Raw genomic sequence first — 22,740 nt, 5'->3', positions numbered from 1 at the left:
GTTTATTGTAATCCACGTGTAACTTTTTAAATTTAATTACTACTTGGTTCTAAATTTTGGCTGTTAAACATTGTTTAACGGTCGGCTAATTTTTTTTGATACATCAGTAATAGGGAATTATAACAATTAGTTTTTTCACAGTCAAGACTTCTTACTTATAAAGAAGAGACTTATACCACCATACCAAATAGGTTTGCTTCTTTTGCTATTGTGATTTTGGATTCTTCAATCTTGCACAACAAGAAAGCAAGTGTAAAAAGCAAGATAACAGGAATGTGTACCAAAAAGGGTCCAGGGCATGCGCAAGAGAAACGCTTTTTGTGCAAGTGTCAAATCAATTGAAAAGGAAAGAGAAATTTGTAGTGTAGGAAGTTGGAACAAGAACAAAGCAGACGAGTATGTGTCGGTCATAAATGACTGATGGTTATAAGACTGTATTGTGTAAAACACATGTACCAATGAACTAGTGTGTACAAATTTGATAACAACATTCAGAAACAACTTTAGGCAGGGTTTTGCAACCCCCTGTAACAAAAGCAAGTCTGAATCTTCTGGCCATGGTGATACGAAAAGGTCGGATACCCCAAAACCCAAGTTATGTTCCATGAGACGGACAACACTAAAATGCCAAGGCATTGCAATCGGAATATCACATAGGTGCTTAGAGTTGCTTTATCTTGGATGCAGCAATAGGCGTGAGGAAGATGATGTTCAGATAATCACACTACCACTTGGGTTGCCGTTTTGAACTTCTCTGGCACGCGGAGCATGGGAGCTTGGATTTCGCCAGGTTTGCCAAGCTGACCACAGGCCGCCATCTGATCATCGCCTCTACTCGGCCGCATGAAAACAACGCGGCCTGCTCCAGCCAAATAATTTCTGAACTCAACCATTTTCTCGTCACTGGTTGGTCTGAAATGGGATCCACTATGAGGATTAAACGAGATAAGGTTGATCTTGCATGGAATGCCCTGAACGAGATCAGCAAGCCTCCTTGCATCCTCAATGCTGCAGTATGCAAGGCACTCAGTCACACATCAAGGAAATAAAACAAGGAATCCCTAACTGAAGAAACAAACATTGCTTTAAACAATTCATAATCAAGTAAATTGAGCTTGAAACTGCTGTGTAAATGTCTGTAAATGTCTACGATGCAGCAGCATTCCATTACATACTGCTAAAAGAACTTCATATTGATGTAAACAAGCCAAAACCACTTATAAGTCCAAAAGTTATTTTACCTGTCATTTACTCCTGCAAGCATTACATATTCAAATAGAACTTTGTAGTTATTCTTGAAGCGAAGTTCCTCTTTAAGAGTCCGAAGAAGCACGGCTATATTATACTTCCGGTTAATTGGCATGATCCAGTTTCTGACCTGCAACCATTATCACTATAAGGCCATATGACTGTGCGCATGTGTGTGTATGCATGCGTGTTTTGTACCAAGTAATCACATAAGTATGTAGTTTACAAGTTCAAATAAACTGAATGGAAATACCTCATCTGTAGTTGCATTCAAACTAACAGCTATAGCACAATTAGACTCTCTGAGGTAACGCCTCAGCTGAGGGACAAGCCCACTTGTTGAAACAGTTATCTTGCGAGGACTGAAATGAAGGCCTTGATCATCCACCATAATGTCTGCAGCTTTAATAACATTGTCAATGTTGTGAAGCGGTTCTCCCATTCCCTGGAAATACAAAGGTATCCCTATTAGCAGTTGTACAAACTTATGTTTTGGTGACCTATATTAGCAGAAGATACGTAAAAGAAGGTTCAGTAATAGCACTTTGGGTCCAGAATACAATAGCCAGGATATTCTTAGTATAACCAAAATAGATTTGCATTTTTTTTCCCTGACTTGGAAAAGCTCGCATTCATTTGAAGATGTATCCTAAAACTGCTAACCTACCATAAATACAACATTGGTAATCTCGCCAACTTCACTTGTGAGCAGGGATCGCGCAAATACAGCCTGCTCTACAATCTCAGCTGCAGTCAGATGTCTCCTTAGACCCATCCTGCAAAATGAAAGGACATTAGAACCAACATTTTAACTAGGTAGACTAATGAATCATGAAAGCACTAAGCATTCAAAGCTTGCAGAGGAGAAGTAAGCTTGCCTGCCGGTGTAGCAGAACTGGCAATTCATGCCACAGCCCACTTGACTTGAAACACAAACAGTATTCCTGCTACTATCAGAAGGTATGACAACGGTTTCAATCACCATCCCATCTTCCAAAGTGAATAAAATCTGAAACCTCCTGTGAGTTTCACAATCAATGATAAGGTTCTCAAATAAACGTAAGTATAAGTACCTAAAATTCCCATATATATATATATATGCCCTAGCAGTTCACTAGTTCTACACCAAGTAGATTAGATATGAAACAATCCAGGGACACGAGGGAAACAATTTCATGTACCTTCCTAGTTCCATCGGCTGCGGTAATAATTTGCTTCAAAGACAATGCCTTGAACTCGGCATTCTCACTCAGCATCTTCCTAAAATCTTTGTTTAAACCTATTAACATATCGAAAACAGAATCCATATAAGTCTATCAATTTTTGCTCACTAAAACAATTGGATAAGGCAAGAGTGGGATAGGGTTAAACCTTCCAACTGATCACTGTGATGCGCCCAAATATAATTCCCATAGAGACGTTTCCATAGCATCATAGCTTGGCCGGGCCTGTAGCCTTGTGATTGAACCCATTTCTGCCAAAACCATTACAACTATTACATTCAAAAGTCAAAACTCAAAACCAATAAACTACAGGCAAACTTCGAAAAAAACAATCACCTCAAGCTCATCGTATCGCATCCCTTTAAGAAGCACCTTCGAGCTTTTGTTCGAGACTCCAGCTGTAAACGAAGGCTCACCAAAAGCGGGGCAAGTGTCGTCGACGGAGGCGAGAGTGTCTGGGAGAGAACAAGCGGTGGTGGCTGTGGAAAACGAGAGGCGGTGGGACGAAACGAGAGGAATGAGGAGCGGTGGTGAGTGTTTCAGGAATCGAGAGGAGAGAGGTAGAGGGTTCGATCGGAGTAGGATTCGTCTCATCCACACGCAGCTCATCTCCGTTGCCATTATTTCTCACGACAATGGTAGCCGGTGAACTTCTGTTCTGAGAGACTACTAGCCGCCAAAAACTAGGTTTTACTGGTAATTTCGCCGATCAAACGACGACGTTTGCGCTATGAGTCAATCATCCTACATAGTGTTTTCTGTCATTTGGGCTTCAGTATTTCTGGGCTCTCAAAGGCCAAACCCCAAAGAGGATGGAAGAGACTGGCTCTATGCGTTCGTAGACAGACTGGTTTGTACCATATTGAATTAATGTCAATCACTATCTATCTCGAACTAATTGGGACATGTTTCTCTATTACCATTGAGACATGCTTTGAACTTTCAAGTATAGCGTGGGAGAGGTGGAGGCCTACACAATTTAAAGGATCTAGCATAGTAACCGAGTGCAACAAAAGCAAAACCAGTCGTACATGCCTTCACCCATGCACCCATCACTGCTCAAACGAGACAGGAGAAGACTGCAGAGCTTAGCTGTCGACTTTTTCAGACGGTTAAAAATTAAGCAACAGCAGAAGACATTGAGGTGGCATGAAATATTAGCGCCATTGTTATACTGCTAAAACTCTTCAAAGACAGTTCAAAGTACAAAACTGTATGATTTGTATTACGAGTACATGTCCAGCATAATTGGATGACATTGGTGATTTCAAGATAAAGATGTTGGCAGAATTGGTCCTGCAATCTTCTATATATCATTGTGTCCCGCAATCCCCAAGAAGGGTGCTTCAAATGAACATTGGCATCACACCCGTACTGAACTGAAATGGTACATTGAATTCTTGGCCGTTTACCAAATTGAACTGATTGCAGCTAGTCCCTGAAAGACACACAACAAGATCACGGTTAGGACTCGCAAACAAATATTAACACGAAAACACAAAAGATGAAATGTGGTGACCAAAGAATGTAAGCAACTACAACAAATCTCCACAATAAATGAAAAACAGGTGACAGACTTTGTTTCATGAACTATCATCCTATTATGTAGTAATAATTAATGTCCACGGCAAGGTGGCATTAATCATTGTCACTATAATTTTGCAAAGCATTTTAAATTTCAACGGTATTACTACTTTTGATGGTCTGTACACAGCTTGTTGATCCCATCTACTTGCAAGTCTAAAGGCTAGCGGTGGGAACTACTAGTACCCTTCCATGTTAGCCTAATTAAGGGAGAAGTCTTGAATTGCACAAAAAGAAAGAAAGAACACATGCAAATTGTAGACTTCTCTTCTATTCATTACCATGCTATTTCTAATTCGATCATCCGTCTCCTAAAGTTCTTGAACCTTCAAAAATTCAAACTGTGACAACTGACAAGTATATGTAACAACGACAACATATCTACTAACCTAAGATTCCCAGTATAATAGAAAAGTTCCTAGAAAAATATAAATCAAAATGAAAAGAACAGAAAGAGTACAACGAAATACTAGAACTTGTCTTCTACTGACATTCTACTGAAACCATCTAGAAGTTAAGAAGGTGACGTAAATGAAACAGATGATAACTATTAGTGAACAGAACAATTTTAAATAAGAAGAATAGTGCATGTTTCTCTCTACCAGTAATCTGAATTATTATTTTAGGAGTAAGGTGCTAACAGACAAAAAAGGAAAATAAGTACCAAAAGCAAACGAAGAAATATTAGTATGATTAAAAGTAAAGTGACATGACTTAACATATGTTACCATCAAAACATCAAGTTAAAATCTCACGGCTTAACCAAATCAAATATCTCAAACCACCACAAATAACTGAAAGGAACAAGACCGTAACTATAAAGGTTATAGAGACAGGGCATCATCAGAGCACCAAGGTACAAGATCAAGGCAGGAGGAAGAAATTCCTCCCATCAATCTCCTCATTACACTAGCATTGTATCCTAAGAGGGTAAATTATTGATTCCAATTCCCCGCTTATAAGATTTCAATTTCTACCCCATCCTACCTATATTTGTAAAGTAGGTGGGGAAAGGAAGTTACTCTGGGAAGAAATAACATAGATATATGCCGAGTCTGAATCCTAAGGTCACCTCTAAGCTAAATGGCAAAATATCCAGAGCTACTGCATAATCAGCCGCGCTTGACAATATTGACACTATCAAATACTATGCATGAGTATAGCAGACATAAACTACTTTAGCCAAATAAATCAGAAAACCAAATATTGTGCATATGATATAGGTATAAAGTGATCTAACTGTTATGAAATGAAAGATTACTCACCAATATTTAATCAAGCCATCCCAGCCACAAGTTGCGACTTTACTTTGCTCCAAGGGATGCCAAGCTGCCCCAATGCACACCCCATCATGACATCTGAGAGTTTTGAAGACTTTGCAAGTCTTCCAATCCCAAAACCAGCATCGACCTTCACCATCACCCGAGAAAACAAACCGTCCATCAGGCGAGAAATTCACTTGGCAAGCATACCCCGCAACAACATGTCCTGCAAACCTCTTCTTCTTATTGAGCTGAAACTTCTCCCTAGTGCTGTAAATAAGAATCTGGTTGTCCATACTTTGTGCTGCAAGCCAATTCGAATTGGGGTGCAACGAAATTGATGGCATAGAATGCATGTGAGGCTCACTAATATACTTGATAACCACAGGAATCCCAAACTCCCATACACGAAGAGACTTGTCATCACTGGATGTAACAAACCTCCGATTATTATCAACAAATGTAATAGTATTCACCGCACCCAAATGCTGATCATACTCTTGAGTGATCTTCCCCTCATTCATATCCCACTGAACAATCTTCTTATCACTCATCCCAGCCAACAACACATTCTGCTTATCCTCATCCGGATTAAGCTTCACCACATACGGAACCTTCCCAGTCGAAAATGTAGATATCACCTGCCCAGTTTCCGTATCCCAATACTTGATATTCTTATCATAACCAGCACTCAAAAACTTACTCCCATCATTCGAAAAACAAATATCCCTAACACCCTTCGAATGCCCCATGTAAGTTCTCATACACTTACCAGTGTTGAACACATCCCAAATCTTCACCTTAGTATCCAGCCCTGCAGAGAGAATCAAATGCCCCGAATTCGGGAAGAACCTAATAGCAGACACACCCTTGGTGTGACCACTCCAAGTATGCACAAGCCGTTTCGGAATGTAACAGTGATCATTAGTAGCCTTGGCATCTCTCGGCGGCGCAATCCAAGACCTTCCTTGATAGTCTCTCTCTTCTTTGCCGTGGAAAGTAGTCTTCTCAACCACAGCCTCTCCCTTGTCGCCGGCACCTTTCTCTTCACCTTTCTTCTTCGCATATTCCTCTGCATATTTCTTCTGCTCCTCCGTCAGCTCCGCCGGCAAACCCTCCTTCTTCCCGGCCCATGGGCTCTTCTTATTCTTCATCAGCCACGCGTCGCTGGCCGGGTTCGCCACCTCCTCCGGGTCCATCTCGGCGTCTTCTTCACCATCCTCGTTCTCCTTCCTCTTCTCAATCTTCCGCTTCTTCTGCTCGTGCTGGGGGATGTTGTACACAGAAACGGCGTCGTTTTTCTGCAAGGCGGCCAAATCGCCAACGTAATTGTAGCCGGCGGAGGCGGAGGGGTCGGCGGCGTAGCCGTAGTTCTGGAAAGTGTTGTACTGCTCGTCGAAGATGAAGGGCTCGATGGCGGCGTCCTCGACGAACCCTAGCTTGTGGTTGCGCATGCCCTGGGCGAGGCCGTCCTTGGCGTAAGGGTGAGATGGGCCGTAGATTGGGGCCCAGAGCTGGTCGTAGGTCGGGTTGAAGTCGACGAGGTGCTGGGTCGGGTCGATGGGCCGGGACAATACGCTGCGGTTCTTGGCCACCGACAGGGCCAGCATGGTGTCGTCGACCTGGGGCGCGGCGGACTTGGGTGGGAGGAGCCGCGGAGGCGAAGATTCCGGGGAGGAATTAGGGTTTTGGTCGTCGGAGTAGGTTTGGAGGAGATCCATCCTAGAAATCTAGGGCACGGTTATCAGAGAGCTTTGAATTTGGGATGGGATTTTAGGGTTCTCAGGGTTTATGTGTAGCTCTGTATCGTCGAGATCGGAGAGTAGGAGAAGAAATACAGAATTGGTTTTTTAGGGGAGTGAGGATATTGTCGGTATTTTATAAGACTTCTATACAAACAACGTCATCGAATATTTGCCAAAAAAAAAAAAAAAACGCAATGTCATCGAAAATTATGAAAATTTTAATTAAATTTTTTGAATAATATCAATTTCTAAAAACCATTAAAAATAACTCAAGTTTCTGAGACTTATAAACTCGTAACAACCTGTAATTTAATCTTATAGATTATAAAGATAAAACTTGACAAAACAAAAACTTTGGTTTGATATTTGTTAAGTCAGTTTTCCACAAAACTGGCAGGTTCATCAACTTCAGCACAACCACTTGGTCCACTTCTATCCACATTAAGCCTCATTGATCCTCTGAACATGTAAATTTTGGCATCTCCGCAGGGTTACAGTCGAATTTTGCAGCCATGTGAGGAGAACAATTGGTAAAAGGTAAGGTACCTGAATCACTAAGCTTCCAACTCCACCAACACCATTCAAAATAAGTAATGATTTACCAGCAGAAAATCATGTTCTTTCGAGACCCTGGCAATGATTGCAAGAGGCAGAGAAGCATTCTAAGCAAAGTCTAGAATCTCAAGCTTTAGTGCTATTAACCTCTTTTCAACAGCAATGCACTCAGCAAGCAAGTATGGTTGTCCCAATCGAAGATGAGGCTTAAGGCGTAATTATAACCGAGGCCTCAGGCTTAAGGCATAATTATAACCATTAGATTTAGATTTATATCCAACGGCCATTAAACATAGTTTTCATGGTCAGTTACTGATCAGGTGAACACCACTGATGAGACTATAGGATATGAATGTATCTCACAAAAAAAAAAAAAATTGGATATGAAGCCTCACTTTTTTTTTTATGTGAACAAAAAGGTACCCAAAAAATCAAATTATTGACCAAAAAGGTCCAAAAAGATATGTTGTTATCACTTATCGGGCCTTTTATTATATCAAGCTTTTTCATTTTTTTTATTTCTTTAATTAGGTAAACATTTTTGTATTAATGGGCTAAAATGAGGCATTCTCAAGCCTATGGCCTAAGGCAACCGCCTAGGCCGTTTGCCCTTTGGGCTGGCCCGGCAAGTGAGCCAGTTTGTTAGGCCCATTATCAGTTTATTGTGTTCGAAGAATACATGTAACCAAAAAAAATATGGGGCAATATTTAAGATGTAGCCATGAAAAAGACTTGAACACTTGAGGAGAGATCAAACAAATGAGTGATCATCAATTGTCATGATCGACGGGGTGGCAAAGCCTCATCTGAACCCTTGCTTGTGTGCTTGTTATGAGAAAGTGACGGGATCACCGTTTCCATGGAGTGAAAACGCATCCCCACGGCACGGTGTGTGTAATACGTGAACAGCCTCTGTTATAGACATTTGAAAATGGAGGCAAGCAAATTCTAAACCGGCAGTCAGTTGTTTCTGATAATGCCCTCAAAACAGCATACCAAATGAAGCTAATGTAGGTGGCACTGCACATGCTGATTAGTACATGAATGCAAAGGAGAAACAGTGCTACTCGTTTCGTCGTCGCAGCCATTGCAAATGAAACTAATGACCATGAGATCCTCAAAATTGGCTTTGTTGGGGATTAAATAGGCCATCTTAAGCCGTTTCGTTAATGAGTTTATTGATGACAGCAAGTAAATGTAAAGCAAGCTGAAGTACTTCTTAACGCCGATTAGTATTTAATTAATCAATCTTCAGAGTTCAGATACATTTTAGTGTTCTTCACTCATATTATATATACACTAGGTAATACATTGCAAAATTGACTCACTGTTTTCTTTTTTCCTTCTCATTGAATTGAATCTATGACTACCTTTCCAGTGGCTCGATTTGTTTCGAGGTAAGTGAAAGCCTCGACGAGCTTGGAGAAAGGGAAGGGCCCTTTGGGGTCTATCACTGGCTTCACCTTCCCACTTTCTAAATATGGGTTTAGTTTCTTCAGGACAGCTCCATTGGATGTCACTACGAATCTGAAGCCTGGAGGTGTTACTGCACCTGTAAGAGCCACCACACCGCCGCCTTCTTTCACCACCTTCACTGCTTTATCGCATTGACCTGTACGTCATTATACAACCAGATCAAACAGAAACTCATTTCAGGTAATAGAATGGAACAATGGAAGCTAGCTGTAAATTATGCGGGGTGTAGTTTTTACTCTCCCCGTGAATATGCAGCAGATAGAGGAAAATTTTCAACTTGATTCAAAACTACAAAATACGAAACAGCATACAAACTACAGTATGTGACTATCTACCAAATATTTCAAAGGGAGTCTATTCGATCAAGGTAGTTCAAACTATTCAAAATCTTTGTAATTTTGATATGAGTCACTATCTAGCCACAGTCTGATAATTCAAATGTCTACTCTAGCTTGAAACACCCTGTAGTTATACTTGTATCAGTCTTACCAATAGCATCATAGACAACATCAAACTTTTCTGGTAATTCTTCAATGTTCTCCTTGGTGTAGTCAATTGCCAAATCTGCCCCCAAGCTCTTCAACAACTCCAGTTTTCCAGTGCTTGAAGTGGCCGCGACTCTTGAAGCTCCAAATACATGTTTTGCTAGCTGTTTCAACAAAGAAAGCATAAACAAACATGCTCCAAAAGTAATGTATTACTTTGCAGCCAGGGGAGGAGAACAATTGGTAGAAGGTAAGGTAACCTGAATCACCAGGCTTCCGACTCCACCAGCACCATTCAAAACAAGCAATGATTTACCAGCAGAGAACCCTGTCCTTTCGAGACCCTCATAAGCAGTCTCGATTGCAAGAGGCAGTGAAGCAGCCTGCGTAAAGTCTAGATTCTTAGGCTTTAGTGCAATCAACCTCTCTTCAACAGCAGTGTACTCAGCAAGCGAGCCAGATTGTTTAGGCCCATCCAATGCTTTCTCATGTATGTCCCCATACACTTCATCCCCCACTTTAAAGTCCTTTACTTGACTCCCAACCTTCACCACCACTCCTGCAACATCATATCCCGGAACAGTCTACAGCAAAACAAAGTTAGAATCCCAACTTTGACAGACCAATATCATATAGGAAAAGAACAATTTACTATCTTTCCTTTATTCGCTTGAATTTGACATTGTAGAGCAATGAAATTTATCCCAAATGTTTCTGTAAATTATAGGCAGAATTATGCCCAATTAGCAATACAACAAGCATTGCAATTTGTCACTCTTAGACTTGAAAATAACAACAATCATTCTAATCCCAACACAAATTCACACTCTTAACACAATCTTGAGCAAAATTTTAACTCACATCCTCCAAAAATTTCGTCTTTTCTTTTTGCTAAACTTAAAACATTCAAACACAGACTAGGCTTCTTTCTCTTACATTAACTGATCAACTCAAAACAGACCAAAAATGAAAAAAACATACAAACTTGTAACATCTACAACAAACATTCTTATCCCTCTACAAATTCACAATCTCTAAACACAACCTAACACAAAATTTCGACTCTCATTCACCAAAACTTCCATCTTTTTTTTCGCTCATCTTAACACTTTCAAACTCGATCAGGTTAGTCTTCTTCTTTCTCACACATCTTCATCCAAAAACAACTAATAAACAAGAAAGAAGAATACAGAGAAGAAGTTACCGGAAGCGGAGAGTCAGTGTTCTGGAACTTCCCCTGCCTCCTCTTGAAGTCAACCGGGTTAAGCGCAGCAGCCATAACCTTAATCAAGACTTGATCATCCAGCAATTTAGGCACTGCAACTTTGGTATCAAACTTCAAGACATCAACACCCCCATATTTGTCATACACCCACGCCTTCATTTCCGACGGCACCGTGGAGGCCTCAGCCGTAGCAGGGGCAGCTTCGTAACTAGCAGACACTCTCAGAGCAGGGAGCTGGCATTTTTGGCGAGTGAAGCTTGTGAGAGTTCGTCTGGCTCTGTTGTTGGTTACTTGTAACGTGGAGGAGAATCTGAGGGAGATTGGGTTTGGGGATAGAGAGTGGAAGAGTGGTGCGAGTTGGGAAGCAGAGGAGGAGCTGAGAGTGGCAGTGGTGGTTAGCATTGTTTCCAAAACAACTGAACCTTAAACTGCTTATCCCCTCGATCACTTCAAACCATATATTCTTCTCCAGTTCAGCAGTTCTTATATGGCGCTTTAAAAAAAAAAAAATTGACAATGTTATTTTAAGGTGCTTATTTATTTGTTTTTGGATCTCAGTTTTTATTTTTCAGAATTTTTTAAGGTTCATATATGGACATATGGTACCATTTATTTAGGTTTTATCTTTCATCTTCATTATATTGATATTGACACGTTACTGTTATTGGTTTACGGCCTTACGGTATGTTTGGAATTGTTTCGAAGAGGTTTTTAATTGATAAAGAAAACCAAAAATTATTTTATCTATCTCGCTGTCTAAACTTGTATCTAACACTGTAAAATATTTAACTGCATACTAAACTTTTTATCATCAACGACTCGGTGCATGTTAGGTCACTCTTTCCTTTGATACCAAATCTAGTTACCTAATTTGTCTCAACTTATGCTTAGTGTTGAGACAAACTAGGTAACTAAGCATAAAATTATGAAGTTGAGACAAAACTCATTAATTGGAGACAACTTAAATAAGAGAAGAAAAGAATCGGTACGACATGCATAAACTCATAAGCCAATTGGTTATCAAATTAAGGGTTATTCAGGAATTGATTCTTGATAATGAGATGAGACCCACATTTATTCCAATACATATATATGTTAGTCAATACATGAAATTTCATATACCGAAATTATTCCCTTCGGTTTCATTCTTATTTCAGATAAGTAAATGCAGCAGTCTTCCAATGCAAAACAGTAAAACGAGATCAATGCTAAAGCCAGTTAAATATGCAATTTTCAGACATAGGTTTACTCCGTAACTATTCTAAAGAAAAAGAACCAAAAAAAAAAAATTCCGAAACTAGTGAGAATTGGTAGAGGACAAGTGGACGCGTAGGATTACTCCTGACTAGATTGGAGATGGACGGTTAGGAACTCAGCAACGATAGCTAAACCCTTTTTCACTCAGCAGTGCGTGCTCGACGACTTTGGGTTTTTCATAGTCTACGAAGATCTCTCTCTCTCTCTCTCCCCCCAGTTGTGTTTGAGCCAAGCTCGTAAGGTAACCTCTAACCCTAAATTCCCCAGATCCGTTATTCTCTTTTGTTAGATTTGCATGGAAAACTTGTTTCATAATTTATCGTATCAATCTCTAGCATTTGTGATCTTGTTAAAATTGTTGTTTGTTTCTTAGGTAATTTGTAAATGTTCTAATCGCTCGTGCAACATGTTCTATCTGATCTGATCTGATCTCCAAATCTGAAATTGAAATTTTTTTTTGATCGATTTACAATACACGACTTTCTCAGATTACAAGTTCAATCACAATTTTAAGTTTCATTTGGTTTTTGCGAATATGTTACATTTAATTTGAGATCTCTATTCTGTTCTTTCAGCTTCTTAATCTTTGTTTCTGAATCCCATATTATGAGAAAAACGAAGCTTGAAGACTATGTTATAGTTCGTATAGACACACATTATTGCATGTTGACAACTATGTGTTTAGTGAAGTCGTTATGGGTTGATTTAGTGCTAAATAGTTTGGTGGTGTGGATTCTGGTAGGTCTTTTCTCAAATGGCAGACTCGAAACAAGCACTGAGGAAACCAACCTTCACAAAGGTCGGGCAGCTCCGTCCAAGCACCTCTGGTCACACTCTCACTGTAAAGGTTGTTAGTACTAAGATGGTATTGCAGAAGGGACGTGCTGATGGCCCTCAGGTACGCCAAATGCGAATTGCTGAATGCTTGGTTGGTGATGAAACGGGAATGATAATCTTCACAGCTCGAAACGATCAAGGTGAGTAGGAGATCATGACTTTGATGTATGTTTATAAACTATAATTACACGTGTCGTGCTTGCTTAATAAGCTCTTTCCATTCTCATGTAGTTCAAATTTCCCTCCTGTTGTTATACAACTTTTAATTTTTTTTTTCTCTGATAAGAGTAGTATAGGGCCTTGGTTGGTTGCTAAACCTAGAGTATTGTTATTCATTATTAGAGAAGGTCTAGACTCTCAGCCTGTAGGGTTCCAGCCTTCAGTTGATGAAACTAACTGGTCATTGCTCAAACAATTTTATTTCCGTTATGAACTGAAGTTTTGATACCTGGAAGTTCAATTTGGTACTTAAAATTGATGGCTGGAGCAACCTCAGTTGGGGAAGATCATGTTAGTGATAACAGTGCTTTTTGGTTACAATAGCTTGTAAATATTTGGATGTCAATTACATGTTTGAATTTGTGAATTTACTATAAGATGGGTGCCAAACAGCAGGTGAACTTTTGGTTCTAATGGTCTGTAATGTCTGGAGCCATTTCAAGTAAAACTCTCAGTCTTATACATGCAGAAGATTGATATTTGTGTTAAACGTTGTAGGAGCATCTATAGTCCTTAAGTGTTATAGTTTAGGTTTGTTCTCTACTGGCTTGTTTAGTTTCCATATTTTGTGGTTTTCACTGTTAAATTTGACTTTAGTTGGGATGTCAGAGTTCTGTACAATAAAAGTGACTTTGATCCTTTGAATATAAGATCATTGGAATCTATATGCATACTGCTTATTACTTCTATGTATTCCGGTGTTTTTCCATGTGTTTCTTGTTACTCTACTAGGAGCTTGGTTTTGAATCTATATGCTTCCCAGATGTGATTATGTTGAGTTTTCCCATATCTGATATGGGTCCTTTCTCAGTTTGTGTTTGTAAAAGAATAATTAAGAAGCACTCAATTAAGATGTGCATGATCGACCTTCATGTATTGTCTAAATTAGGATTATCATCTGGCATCCAATGCTCTGTGCCAACATTTCAGTTTGTGTTTGTAAAAGAATAATTAAGAAGCACTCAATTAAGATGTGCATGATCGACCTTCCTGTATTGTCTAAATTAGGATTATCATCTGGCATCCAATGCTCTGTGCCAATCTTTCAGCAGAAGAATCTTTTCAGTTCTACCCAAGCCAATGTCAATCCAACCATACAAATCCATTTTTTGATGATTAATCAGTTGTAGGTTTTGTTCTTTGGTCTTGGGGCTTCTAGAAAATTGAAGAGCGAAGCCCAATGACTTACCATGGCTCACTTTAAGAAATCTTGAAATCTCCTCTGATGGAGCGCCAGAAGGGGAAAACCCTACCTCAGACATGTAACAATGAAAGAGGGTGACTGAAACTGTAGAAGTGTGATAGAGAGAGAGGACCTGACAATGTAGAAATGTTGTTGGATTCAAGCCCGTATTACATTGCTTGTCTTAACAAACAATCCAAACTGAGAATTTTGGCTCTTTTTTTCTTTTTCTTTTTATAAACCTATGTCTGAGAATTGCATCTTTTACTGGCTTTAGCATTGATCTGGTTTTAGTGTTTTGCATCGGAAGACTGCTGCATTATGTGTAATGTAGTTACATAGTTTTAATTCCCTGTGATGTATTGTGCAGTGGACTTGATGAAAGAGGGTTCGACTGTAACCCTGCGGAATGCCAAAATTGACATGTTCAAAGGATCAATGAGGCTTGCTGTGGACAAATGGGGCCGAGTTGAAGTTGCAGAGCCTGCCAGTTTTACCGTGATGGAAGATAACAACCTCTCACTCATTGAATATGAACTTGTCAATGTTGTTGAAGAGTAACTTTTCTGAACAGAATCGGGTTCTCTGGTAACCCAAAAATAAAAAAAAATCCAACGAAGAAAAGTTCTGTTGTTATAGCATCAAATATCGAAAATGTTCTCGAAAGTGCACTTTTAGGAAGAAGAAATCTTGAAGCTAGTACCACCCAAGTCGTTTCCTTACTTTTGCAGCAAATAGTTTATGACCTTTGGTTGTACTGCCAAAATAGATGTTGCTGGCTGTAAGTTGAAGATAAGGAAGCTGGCTTTTGGATTTTGCTTCGTCTTGTTTACTATCTATTTTAACTCCTTGGGAAGTACAGATGAGACTTATATTATGAAATGTCTCTAAACATTTTGCTGTGTTACTTCACTTCAAATTTCTTATGCTGTTAGGTGTTGAATACTTGAATTCCTTGCATTGTTTGCAATTTAAGGAGTCAACTTCTACCCCAACCCCTAGTGGTGCTTTGTCTGGGTAGTTAAGCAGAGATCAAGTATAAATGTCAGTTGGTGGCCTAAATCCATGTATTTGTTATACTTCTTTGGACTTCTAGCAGGTTTCGACAAATCTTTATGTCTCGAGTCATGATGCATGTAATGCTGAAGTCACCATGATCTTTTGTTCGTGTTTCTGGAAGCAGTTAGTCCCAGGCTCCCGGCACATGGCTAACATTAAACTAATAATGCTATGCCTTTCAGCATTAGGTGGATCCCGCACTAAATTTGTCTTTAGCTGAACACAAACTTATTATGGAGACTTGGAGTATCAGAATGGGAGCTTAAGGTTCTTAATACATCCATTGCACGACAAAATTTGACGTAAGCTACACAATAACTCCATATAGAAGAAGCCATAGCTGATAGCTTATCTATGTACCTGCTCTTCAGGATCGGATTCGAGGATTACAAATAAGTGGAATGCAATGTGTTTTGCTCACCCCCAAATGGAGGGTGTCCTACTCTCACATGTACAAAACTGATATTTGTCCTTGTGTTGGTGGAACTTCGGCTCCATACGCTGTCATTTACGCCCTTGAAACCTAGTGCAGGGACCACCCACATGCCCAGTTGAGAAGAAGAAATTGTGTCGCATATTATTGAAAATCATAGTCGTATGGGGACTACGATTGCCTGACGCCACCTGCATATACGTTGAGTTTATAGAGTCGTGGTTCGAGTTTGCATCAACCTAAGGATTTCGTCACCTGCATATAGTCTGGTTACTCTTCTCACTTCGATGTTGGTCACATTCTCTTGTTATGTGCATTAAGAACGATCTCTACTTCATAATTTAAGTACTACTGTGAGAGCATCTCTAACCATTTAGTCAAAAACCAAAGCCATATGCAAAATATGACTCATCTAATATCATCAATATTCATTCAATTTTTGCATCTCCAACCATCTTTAGTCAAAAGCCAAAGTTATTTAATAAATTAATCATTTTCGAGAATTAATTAACTACAATTGCAGCACATGCAACGGGGCCCACCATTTTTTCAGCCAAAGAAATTTGGCTTTTGTTCTACAAACTTGAGTCAAAATGACTCCAGTTATGACTCAAGAGTCAAAATAGCTAAAGCAAGAACATAGTTGGAGATCCCTCTACCAAAAAGCCAAAGTCAAAATGACTTATAGCTAAATGGTTGGAGATGCTCTGAAGGGATAAAACCGCTCTAGGGGTAGCCAAATGAGACAACTCCGCATTCTTGATTTCCCAAATACATGCAGAATTCTCTGTTCATACTTATGTTATATATGTTATTTCACGTAAAATGTATAATAAAGATTTGCATTGAGCCTCCGAAATCTCGAATCTGATCCTCTCATGGAAGATCGATAGTGCTTCAACTATTACACCTACTGTCAGTACGCTGCAACCAACCATTACCAGCAATTCCTACCAATTTTGCACTAGCTAGTCTTAGTGCTTTTTAATCGAATATGAAGTCTTTCCCAAGTCCCAACTGGGTGTGTGCTCATTTGATTATCCTATGGTAGTGCGCACACGTCCATGAAATATTTCAGATCAACATCATCGGTGGAATTAGTGATGACTTTGAGCCCACAGAGATTTCATCTGTCGTTAATGCATTTCTGAACTTGATCATTCTCGTTAAAGAAGTCAAGAAAATTCACTCTCGGAAGTTAGTTTTGTGTAAAGCAAGTACAGATTAAGTTCATGCAAACGTTCAAATCTCTAATGCATCAAATCCAAATCCCATTTGCATATCCATTTTAAAGTTTGCTTTGTGTAAAGCACAAAGAGAAAGGCAGAAAGCATCTATGTTTTATCTTTGCACATTGCATTATTCTATGATATCCCATTGTTTTTTCTATGATGCTGTTGCCCTCCTTTAGTTTTACTGTTTTAGGCACTCTGATGTGAAATTTCTCCTATTTCTCTTTAAGCTTTAAAGGAGTTGTAGTTTGTTTTCCCTATGAGCACAAAAAGTTGGGTTCTTCTCTGAGTTCAGTGCATTTGTGGAATCAGATCAAGAACAATTTTCATACAGTGCAAATTCGATAATACAAGCCCATGTCTCCATGTTCACTCTGCAAGTAGCAGATCTATAAATTCTGGGATTTGATTTCATGAGTATAGCACATGCACATAGGTGTTTAAGGAAATGCCTCAGTGGACTTTTGAGACTCAAATCATGTAATGTACTCTGTTCCCACATTGCTTTGATCAGAGTGTTAGTGGCTGGACAAAAGCTTTGGTCTTGGAAGCGTAAAAATTGGGCAGGGAAGAATCCCTTTTGTCATAATTTGGTCCAAAGAAAAAACAGAAAAGAAGGTCTGATTGTTGTCTTTTTCAGTAGCTATAATTCTTTAGAAAAAGAGAGAAGGAGCTACTGAGATACTAAAAAGAACAATATTATTGTATCTGTGGGCATAGAGGCACAGCAGGTATTGTAGTTGTTGGTAGAATCTTACTGAATATGGCTGCAAATTTGACTTAAAACTCACTACAATGAGTTGTTTTCTATGCCCAGATTGGCTGTCCATGTGGGGAAGCACATGAACCAATCAGACTTTAGGGTTTAATTTAGATCCAAATCATGAACAACTTGATCAGATATAACCCCTAATTTCTTTAGCACATATCTGAATAATTGTCAGCCACTGTGATGAGACAGGTATGTTCTCCAGATTATCCTTAATTATTATATATGCAGAAACAACTTGATCAGATAGTCTGCAATTCTGTAATTTTATATATGATTATCACCGAAAACAGAGGTCAACCATTTCATTTTCAAATTGATCATTTCATGTGGGATTTTAATTTCATTAAATTTAAGTAGTCTGCATCAGTTCTAGCTGGTTGGTATGTGTGAATCTGATCGAGAATCTGCTCTAACCTCTATGTATATTTCTGAGCTTTGGGTTCTGCTACTGTGGCTTTGGACTCATCAAAACAAAGCTAAAGTCATAGTGATTTAAATGTGGTCACCAAAGCTCAAAGCAAAAGAGTCCGTCCAGAGACGTCAGCAGGCATTTCAAAGCTAGTGTAATAATTCGGTACAATTAATATGCTTCTGCTTTGATATTGGACAATGTGAATGCAAGAATAAAAGGGTTTCCCTTTATCTGTTTCTTTCATAATAAGCAAACTGCAGGAGAAAGAGATAAGGGAAGAGGGACCTCATTCATGCCATTTTTTTGGAGGGATCGAGAGATGCACTAGTAGAGGAGCATCTTTGTTAATCTGGGAAGAAGTATTGAATATATAGATCTAGAGATATGGATATATATATATATATATATATATATATATATATATAAACCCTTCTTAGAAAAGTCTACAATACATCAATGATACGTATACCAACTCCTACAATCCTATTCCAGATCAAATTTAGCTAGTCTAGCTCTAGCAATGTATCAAGTGAGTCAAACATAAACTACAGGATCTGAACTAACTGAAAAGAGAAAAGTGACCAGCAGAGTAAAACACAGAAGTTGAATGGATTTTTTGTCTGGTGGCTTTATACTTGATTGACCAGACTCCAGAGAGTAGAGGAGAGTAAGTTAATGAAATTAAAAATTGCAGGTAGAAAATCAGTGATTAAAGTTTGTGCCAACTTTACTGAGTGCCATTTAAGGGTTGTCTGAGAACAACAGAACACTATATATGGAATTTGGTCCCGGTCATGGTGAAATTTTCGTAAAAGTTATAGTTTGGCTGACAGCAAAAGCTGTATAATAATGGGAAGAAAACAGTTATGGAAAATGAAGATCTTTGTTGCTTTTTGATTTATGGATAACTATGATTATGTTGATATTTCGCGTAAACAACCATAGTTGTTTAGAAAATTTCGTGCAATTTATTTTTTCATCCGCATTTTACTGCTCTTTTCATTTTATAAAAGAAACAAAATTTAGTTCCAAATTTGCCACTACCCACTTCGGTGAACGCCACCGACTTTTATCATCACGTTCACCTCCGTCGCTACCCAACTTCGCTGCCCACCCCCAAATCTGCAACGAAGGCTGTGCTCGTGCTTGAATGCATTATGGGTATGTAGATGTAGTGTATAAGTTACTTAACGTCCAAAAAAAGCCAAACAAATCACGTTGATATATATTGTACTAGCTAGAAATACCTATCATGGACACAGGTCACACAACGCATGCTTTGATTTTGAGCCAACAATTACTTTCTTGCTCAAATGGACCAGAACCTTCTTCAGCTTCTTTCAATAAGAATCATATATAAGATTGTAATATATATATATATATATATATATATATATATATATATATATATGGCTAAGAAATTAATTGAATTACATAGGAAAATGAAGGCAGATGATATATTCGCACATGCTGAAATTAAAATCCATGAAATGATTCCATACAAGGTTTGTCCATGATGATCAAGATATGGGGACTGGGGTTGGTCATTCTAATCAATTTCATATATAAATATATCATAAAAAAATCCCAGGGCCAGTAGGTCCAGATCGATCACCTTTCCTCATTTGGAAGCTCGACTTTCAGATGCTCAATCATGAAAGAAAGAATTCTTCATTTTTGTGTTTGGTCGGAAATTTTTTTTTCTTATTTCACTTGAGAAAAAATAATTCTGTGTTTTTTAAACAAACATATGATTTGATATATACCCATGATGTACATTATTGGCGAGTGGTTTTCTATTAAATATAAATTAGTCATTCTCCACACATGCTCTGCATGTGTAAATATATTTTTTATTTTATTTTTTCAAAAATAAAAAAGAAAACTATCATTACAAAGAGAAGATAGTGGGAGTAAAATGTGGGTTATGGGTTTTCATTTTTTTTAATAATAAAAGTATATTTGTAAATGTCATAATTGTCTTTGTGATTTAATTAATTCTTAAAGTTTTTTTAATCTTCTAAGGTCATTTCTGTCAAAATTTTTGATTTTTACTAACAAACCCTTTTCTTTTAATAATAGTATAGATTTTTATTCAAAAAATAATAATAATAGTATAGATTATACCAAGTTTTCTTAGAGCACCCAGGCTGAAACCCTAGGTTTCGTGCAGAAGTACGGTGGCGGCTCCGAGGATCCTCCCTCTGTGAAAAGGACGCTCCGGCGTCGAGGACCCAGTGACAGCGACTTGTGTGGTGGTGTCGGTGGTAGAGATTGACCTCGGATTCAGATTTGTTTTTAGACTCGGCATTGGGTGAGAGATTGCCGAAGACCTCCGCTGAGGAGACCAGTTTCGATCGTCGTGTGGCGGTAGTGTTGAGAGCAGAGAGCTGCGCCAGTCTTCCGGAGGAAGCGAGAGAATCCTTGACTTGGAAGAGGTCGTGTATTTGTAGCGGCAGAACACCAGCACGTTGGTGTGCGGTATGGAGGTCATGGCTGTTCAGGTAGGGCGGCCACCGAACTTAGGGGTGGGTTTGGTAATGTACCGGAGCTGCAGGCCCAAAACCGCCTACCGTACCAGACTAATTTGGTACATAAAATATTCTCCCATTACCGACCACAGAAGTCGGTATACCAAGATCTCGGTATCGGTTGGTTGGGCCTCCAGCCGAGTTTATAATTGGGCCATAATCCGGCTACGACCCAACTGAAATTTTAAAAAGTCCAAACCTGCTTTGTACCTGAAAAACATAAAAGTTAACAAGATCATCCTCTACCGCACAAAGCTTCAATTTTTCATCTGATACCAAAGTCCAAAACCACTTTTAAAACAACAACAATCAAAACATCGAACTCAACCTTTTCAACACATCAACCTCAAAACCTCATTCTTTGTCCCCCTTCTCCCCGTTTCTTCTTATCAACCAAATTGAATTAACATCAAATCAGATAGCACACAGTTCAACAACAAAAACCCAACATGCATGCACCAGAATCAAACCCAGAACAACAAATTCTCCAAAAACCCAACAGACCCATATCTACGAATCACACAAAACAAACAAAAGCATTGAAATCGGAAGCAAAGCAAAATAAGCAAACAGCAGCGCACCTATAAAATGCAGGTCGTACTCACCAGCAATAGGAAATCTGGGAATGAATCGAATGGATTTGATGTGATGTGAAATGAAATCGAATGGTTCAATTGAAAGAGACGCCGTCCAGGTTTGGGCTCAGGGATGCCGCGATGCGCTCGAACTCCTCGAAGGAGAGTTTGAGAGAGGGTCAGCGCCTCAGAGGGCTGGGCTCGATTCGACAAAGAGAGAGACTGAGGGATTCTGAATTCTGATCCCTTTGGGATATGTAAAGTTTAAGTTTAATCTAACGGTTGTTATGTAATATCAAATAAAACTATTGAAAATCAACGGCTCTGAAGTCTCTGATTGATAAATATAAATAAAATTTAAAATAAATCAATATTATATCAAATATATGGTACGGTACGGTATACCGTATTTCTCTAAAAATTAGTACCAATACTGTACCATTTACTCCCTCTCGGTTCGGTTGTACCGTACCAAGACTTCGGTTACCAAGTTTTCGGCTACTAATTCACTTGGCTCGGCTCGGATGCGGTTGGTACGGTTTAATTTAGGAGAATTTGCCAGCCCTAACCGGACTTACTCGGCGACAGCCGCGGCTCCAGTGAACCCGTTAGGGTTATGGTTTCATGCTGGGACGCAGGTGGGGTAGTAGGTTGGGCTTTGTGGTTCAGCCCACTTCACCTCCTTTTTTTTGTTTGGGCTGGACCTCTTGATGTGTTTGGTGTGGACTGGCCTGTTTCTGTGTCTACCTTTGTTTTAGAGTCTGATGCTATGTAAGTTAGCTCCTCTACTCGTACACCAATTGAGGTCTATAGGCGAGTAGAGTTGCTAAAGCAAGAGCTTAGATAGTCTTGGATTTTTTCTTATTTGGTTAGACACTTTAATAAGTGTGCGTATTCTACAATGAGGGTCACTTGTCATTTGTTTGGCTGTTTGTGCCATCTAGTACGGTTGGTATGAAATAACATGTGATGTATGTGCCTTATGGCTATGGATAAATTAATGAAGTTATCTATTTCTCAAAAAAAAAAAAAAGTATAGATTATGTATCAGATGGATGCTTAACTGCTGGAGGGAGAGGTTATTGCTAGAAATATTTTTTAGGCGACTGTTATGATGTAAAGATGGTCCAAGATTTGAACAAAACAAAAGCCATGTATCCTCCACCACATGCCTGGTTATAGTAAACGATACTCCTATACGATATATTATTCACGCATGAATCATATTAAGATAACTACTCTTAAAATGAAGCAGCATGAAACAATTGGCTATTCAAATTGTAGAGTCTCCAAGACAAAAACATGTACGAGACCGTGTAAAAGCAGACTGGCCTTTTGAATTACAAATCACTATGCCCGCCTGCCAAGTATAATAGAATGATCTACTAACCATTGTATTTCATCACTATAGTAATGCACATTTGAAA

At 39.0% G+C, this 22,740-nt stretch overlaps 4 protein-coding genes across 5 annotated transcripts; 1 reads left to right on the top strand and 3 right to left on the bottom strand.

Annotated features, from left to right (window-relative positions):
- Positions 1-315: 315 nt before the first annotated feature.
- LOC112199469 (dual-specificity RNA methyltransferase RlmN) lies at positions 316-3,479 on the bottom strand. The gene is made up of 8 exons (XM_024340485.2): positions 2,808-3,479; positions 2,620-2,722; positions 2,430-2,527; positions 2,127-2,257; positions 1,916-2,024; positions 1,502-1,693; positions 1,242-1,378; positions 316-1,008 (listed from the first exon to the last, which is right to left on the bottom strand). The coding sequence occupies exons 1-8, from the start codon at positions 3,090-3,092 to the stop codon at positions 720-722; spliced, it is 1,344 nt and encodes a 447-aa protein (XP_024196253.1). The 5' UTR covers positions 3,093-3,479; the 3' UTR covers positions 316-719.
- Positions 3,480-3,616: 137 nt separating this feature from the next.
- Positions 3,617-7,165, bottom strand: LOC112197484 (pre-mRNA-processing factor 17). 2 transcript variants are annotated; one of them, XM_024338187.2, is made up of 2 exons: positions 5,321-7,165; positions 3,617-3,909 (listed from the first exon to the last, which is right to left on the bottom strand). In XM_024338187.2, exons 1-2 carry the CDS (start codon positions 7,036-7,038, stop codon positions 3,903-3,905), a joined length of 1,725 nt encoding a protein of 574 aa, XP_024193955.1. In that variant the 5' UTR covers positions 7,039-7,165; the 3' UTR covers positions 3,617-3,902. The 2 variants fall into 2 exon arrangements, with proteins under 2 accessions (XP_024193955.1, XP_024193956.1); XM_024338188.2 differs by lacking the exon at positions 3,617-3,909 and having other exon boundaries at positions 5,317-7,165.
- A 1,665-nt stretch (positions 7,166-8,830) lies between these two features.
- On the bottom strand, positions 8,831-11,273 carry LOC112196038 (2-methylene-furan-3-one reductase). Its single transcript, XM_024336309.1, has 4 exons — positions 10,783-11,273; positions 9,839-10,162; positions 9,583-9,742; positions 8,831-9,229 (listed from the first exon to the last, which is right to left on the bottom strand). The coding sequence occupies exons 1-4, from the start codon at positions 11,203-11,205 to the stop codon at positions 8,964-8,966; spliced, it is 1,173 nt and encodes a 390-aa protein (XP_024192077.1). The 5' UTR covers positions 11,206-11,273; the 3' UTR covers positions 8,831-8,963.
- Positions 11,274-12,145: 872 nt separating this feature from the next.
- LOC112200154 (uncharacterized protein At4g28440) lies at positions 12,146-15,244 on the top strand. The gene is made up of 3 exons (XM_024341174.2): positions 12,146-12,301; positions 12,803-13,037; positions 14,670-15,244. The coding sequence occupies exons 2-3, from the start codon at positions 12,815-12,817 to the stop codon at positions 14,858-14,860; spliced, it is 414 nt and encodes a 137-aa protein (XP_024196942.1). The 5' UTR covers positions 12,146-12,301; positions 12,803-12,814; the 3' UTR covers positions 14,861-15,244.
- Positions 15,245-22,740: the final 7,496 nt, after the last annotated feature.

The sequence above is a fragment of the Rosa chinensis genome, chromosome 4 (assembly GCF_002994745.2).
Source record: "Rosa chinensis cultivar Old Blush chromosome 4, RchiOBHm-V2, whole genome shotgun sequence".
In the NCBI taxonomy this organism is placed as follows: domain Eukaryota; kingdom Viridiplantae; phylum Streptophyta; class Magnoliopsida; order Rosales; family Rosaceae; genus Rosa; species Rosa chinensis.
This window is presented reverse-complemented; position numbering and strand designations above follow the sequence as displayed.